The sequence below is a fragment of the Crocodylus porosus genome, unplaced genomic scaffold, assembly GCF_001723895.1.
Source record: "Crocodylus porosus isolate Cpor-Errol unplaced genomic scaffold, CroPor_comp1, whole genome shotgun sequence".
Taxonomy (NCBI): Eukaryota; Metazoa; Chordata; order Crocodylia; family Crocodylidae; genus Crocodylus; species Crocodylus porosus.
The window spans coordinates 4953-9109 of record NW_017728903.1 but is presented as its reverse complement, the minus strand read 5'-3'; the positions used below and the strand labels follow the sequence as shown (position 1 = coordinate 9109).

Below are 4157 nucleotides of genomic sequence, written 5' to 3'. Positions count from 1 at the left end.
GGGGGGGGGGGCGGCATCTGATTGGGGAAGGTTGCCATGGAAACAGGGGTCGGGGGCTGAAAAAGGTGGGTTGCCATGGAAACAGGCCCCCATGGGCCAATGAGTCTGGTCTTTGGGGGCTCACAGAGGATGGGATGGGGGAGGTGCTCACCGGGGGTCCACGTGGTCCTGTCTGCCCGGCCTGGCCAGCCTTGCCCTGCAGGGATCCTGGTATCAGTGTGTGGGCCACAGGGCTACTGTGTGGCCATGTGTGGCCTGGAACATGCACACACCTCCACACTGAGGCACAGTGCACATGAACACACATGTGGACATACATTTGCATACATGCCTAGGAACTATGTGCACATGCATTGACCTGCCTAGGCATGTAGGCACCCAGTGAATGTGCCACATGCCATGTGCATGCACTATTCAAATGCCTGCACTGTGCATGTTCACCACATACATACATGCACATACATGTACAGGACCCTGGACACTCACCCTTTTGCCTTTCTCGCCGGTCAGCCCCACAGAGCCCTGGAAGCCAGTGGAGCCCTGTGGGGTGAGCACAGGTCAAAGGTCACAGGTCAGGTTGGTGGCCAGTGCAGTCACCCATATGACCACCTCCCAACATGCACTGGGGCAAAGACCCCCCCCCCCCCAAACTCTACAGCTCACCTTGGGGCCCTGGCGCCCGGGGTAGCCTGGCAGGCCTGGGATACCCAGCTTGCCCTGCGGAGAGAGCGCAGTCCAGCTCAGCACGAGGGCATGTGGAGTGATGGAAGGACAGAGGAACAAACAGACAGGACGGGCACTCACTCACCTTCTCTCCAGCCAGGCCAAGTGGCCCTGGCTCTCCTGCGGTGCCCGTCTGCCCCTTCAGGCCCTCGGGGCCATCCTCCCCTCGCAGCCCCAGAGGCCCCTGGTCACCCTGGAATGGCAAAGATGGGGCGGGGGCTGGGCAGGAGCAGTAGGGATCACCCTTCCTGCCCTGCCTAGCACCTCCCACACCCCTCCCCAACCTCTGACACTTACCCTGTCACCCTTGGTGCCCATGTCACCCTTGAAGCCAGGGAATCCATCTTCTCCCTGCACAGAAACAGGTCAGCAGGGTCCCCCCCCTGCCCTGCTGGTGCCCCTCACTTTTGACCCACAGCCTCCAGCCCCTGCTTACCTTCTCTCCTTTGCTGCCCTTCAGGCCTCTTGCTCCAAAGGTTCCCTGAAAAGACATGAAAGGTTCAGAACAGAACAACTTCTAGGGCAGGGGCACAGGACAGGGCCTGGTAGCCCCAGGGGAGGGAATGGGACTGACCCCTGACTCATTAGGTGCAGGTGTGAGGGGCTGGTAGGGCCCCTCAAAGCCCAAGGCAGGCCCAGAGGATGTGTGGGAGTGGAGCTGAGGGGCACCAGGGTACCATGGGGCGAGACGTCTAGGGGAAGCTACAGTCTGCACCCACCTTGACTCCTCGAGGGCCAGGGTAGCCAACAGGACCTGCAGTGCCAGGTGGGCCCTGGGACGGAGACAGCATTAGAATGCCCAAACCATTCGCATGCCACTACCCCACCCCCCAGGTACTGCCCCCAGACCCTCACCACCTCTGACCACCGCCCCAGCAGTCCCCTCAATTCCCAGACCAGGTGGAGCCATGGCTGTGCCCATGCCTCACTGGGCGCCCCTACCTGGAGGCCCTTATCCCCGGTTGGCCCCTCTTTGCCTGGGTGACCCTAGAAGAAGAAACAGTGATGGGACTAGGGTCACAGCCCCCTGACCCTGCCCCCTCCACCCAAGCCCTGTCCTCTCACCAGGTTGTTGATGGAGGTGATCCAAAGCAGGCAAGAGTGCACATGTGGGCATGTGTGTGCAGGCATGTATGTACATGGGAGTGTGCAGGTACACAGGGAGAGCCTGCCTGTGCTTGGGCATGTTTGCATATGCAGTCACACAGGGGCACACAAGTTGTGCTGGCATGGGCCTGTGTACATTGGCATGCGTACAGGGATGCAGGGAGCTGGTGGTGCCTGTATCTGGCCCTTACAGGGTGAGACCCTCCCTGCCCTGCCCCGCCCTGCCCCCATGCCCTGGTACTCACAGGGGGCCCATCAGCCCCAGCCACGCCTGGGATGCCTGGCTTGCCCAGCACGCCCTGTGGGAAGACAGGATGGGTCAGTGTGCACCCAGAATCCCCCAACTCCTCCACTGCCAGGGCAGGGGGTGCTGAGCCCCACAGGGTATGGGGAGGGGGAAGAGCCCAGGACAAGCCCCACCCACTCACCTTCTCCCCTGGCAGCCCCACGGGCCCCTGGGGGCCGGGCAGGCCCTGGCGGACAAAATAAAGCAGGTCACTGGGGCAGACAGACAGGTGGATGGGCAGACAGACAGAAAGACAAGTGGATAAACAGACAGCCATACCTGGGGTCCTGGGTTCCCCTGCTGACCGGGGGGGCCTGGCTCGCCCATGATGCCCTGGGGGTACAGTGCGGGTGCCGGTCAGTGTGGGCACATGCCTGTACCAGCCACACACAAGCCTGTACATTCAGCCCGACTGCCCTCACACAGCCCTCCCTATCACAGTCACCCCTGTGCCATCCTCCCAGTGCCCTTCTCCATGCCCTGTATCTGTGGCTCCTGGCTCTCAACCCCAAGTCAGGAGCCCTCTGTCCCCTGGCTGTAGGGTCCCAGCTCCCTGCACAGTTAGTCCCCCACCCCAGTTGTGGGCTTGCACCTGGTTGCCTTTGGGCCCGGTAGCTCCATCGATGCCACTTGGGCCCTGCAGGGGGTAGGGGGAGAGAGGAGAGCATCAGAGCAGGGCGCAGGGCAGGCAGAGGGATCAACAGACAGAGGGACAGACAGGGGTCCTACCGGCGGTCCTGGGGAGCCAGGGACACCTCGCGATCCGGCCAGGCCTCTCATACCCTGGGGCCAAAATAGACATGTTACCACTGGGATGACATTGCCCCATCCCCACAACAAATGTGACTCACCCCCACCAAGAAACTGAGGCATGGGGGTGAAGCATGAGGGGTTCATCCCAACAAAGAGCAGGACAGTCTGCTGCTAAACCCAGGCATCTAGGCTCCCAGCCCCCCGCAACCCAACAGCCCCCTGCCCCAGGGGGAGCAAGTACCCAGGCATCTGGGCTTCTTCCCCCTTTCCCCATCCCCTAGTACTCACGGGCTCCCCTGGCTGCCCCCGGGGCCCTGGTAGGCCATCTGTACCCTGCAGGAGACAGAGCCACGCTAAGTGACCGCTCTGTGCTGGAGTCCCCCTCCTTCCCCCACCCCAACCCAGCACTTACCTTGGGGCCCATCTCCCCAGGGGGGCCCGGAGACCCCGGCTTCCCAACTTCGCCCTGTGGGGGAGAGCCAAAAGTGAGGGGGAGTATGATGGGGTGGCATGCAAGGAAGGGGGTGTAAGCTCACACTTACCTTGTGGCCCTTTTCGCCCGGCAGCCCCGGGAGACCATCGAAGCCCCGGTCACCCTGTGGGGACAGAAGGGACCAGCTTCAGTGCTGCAGGCACTGGTGGGGGCAAAGACGGAGGGGGGGGGGCAGGAGCCCTGGAGGAGGCAGAGATGCCCACTTGCCCTGGCTCCACTTTTGCCCCACTCCCCATCCCAGAGCTGGGATAGACCCCAGGCATCCAGGCTCCCATTAGCCCCAGCTCTAAGCTCCTAGACCCCCTCCCACAGCAGGAAAAGAACCCAGGTGTCTGGGCTCCCACCGCTTCTCAGAGCTGGCAGAGAACCCAGGCACTGGGGCTCCCAGACCCCACTCCACTCACATAGCTAGTAGAGAACCCAGGTGTCTGGGTTCCCAGCCCCCTGCTCCAGACCCCCAGGCCTCATTGCCCTCCCAGAGCTAGGGAGAACCCAGGTGTCCAGGCTCCCTGCACCCAATGCCCAGCCCCACCTTAGGTCCTGTGTCACCTGGAAGGCCCCTAGCACCATCGGCCCCAGAACGGCCCTGCAAGACAAGGGGGGTCAAGGAAGCCAGGAGGCACCAACTGTGTGCAGTGTGGAGGGGAGGGGGCAGGGCCTGACACTTACCCTCTTGCCTAGCCTCCCTGGTGGCCCCATTGGGCCTTGGATCCCCCGTGGACCCTGTGGAGAGAGCAGAGGGGCTGACACCTGCCTTCTCCAGCACCTGGCTGCACCCCCACGACCCCCAGCCTG

At 62.8% G+C, this 4157-nt stretch overlaps 1 protein-coding gene across 1 annotated transcript in view; it reads right to left on the bottom strand.

The window, feature by feature from the left end:
* COL5A3 (collagen type V alpha 3 chain) overlaps positions 1-4157 on the bottom strand; it is a gene marked incomplete at its 5' end in the record, with an annotated part of 18476 nt that overhangs the window by 9396 nt on the left and 4923 nt on the right. The window contains 18 exons of the mRNA XM_019556686.1: positions 152-196; positions 487-540; positions 664-717; positions 809-916; positions 1021-1074; positions 1160-1204; positions 1443-1496; positions 1666-1710; positions 2076-2129; positions 2259-2303; positions 2396-2449; positions 2709-2753; positions 2846-2899; positions 3158-3202; positions 3282-3335; positions 3412-3465; positions 3895-3948; positions 4032-4085. Of these exons, the coding sequence (XP_019412231.1) occupies positions 152-196; positions 487-540; positions 664-717; positions 809-916; positions 1021-1074; positions 1160-1204; positions 1443-1496; positions 1666-1710; positions 2076-2129; positions 2259-2303; positions 2396-2449; positions 2709-2753; positions 2846-2899; positions 3158-3202; positions 3282-3335; positions 3412-3465; positions 3895-3948; positions 4032-4085 (972 nt within the window). The remainder of the gene's footprint in view (positions 1-151; positions 197-486; positions 541-663; positions 718-808; positions 917-1020; positions 1075-1159; positions 1205-1442; positions 1497-1665; positions 1711-2075; positions 2130-2258; positions 2304-2395; positions 2450-2708; positions 2754-2845; positions 2900-3157; positions 3203-3281; positions 3336-3411; positions 3466-3894; positions 3949-4031; positions 4086-4157) is intronic.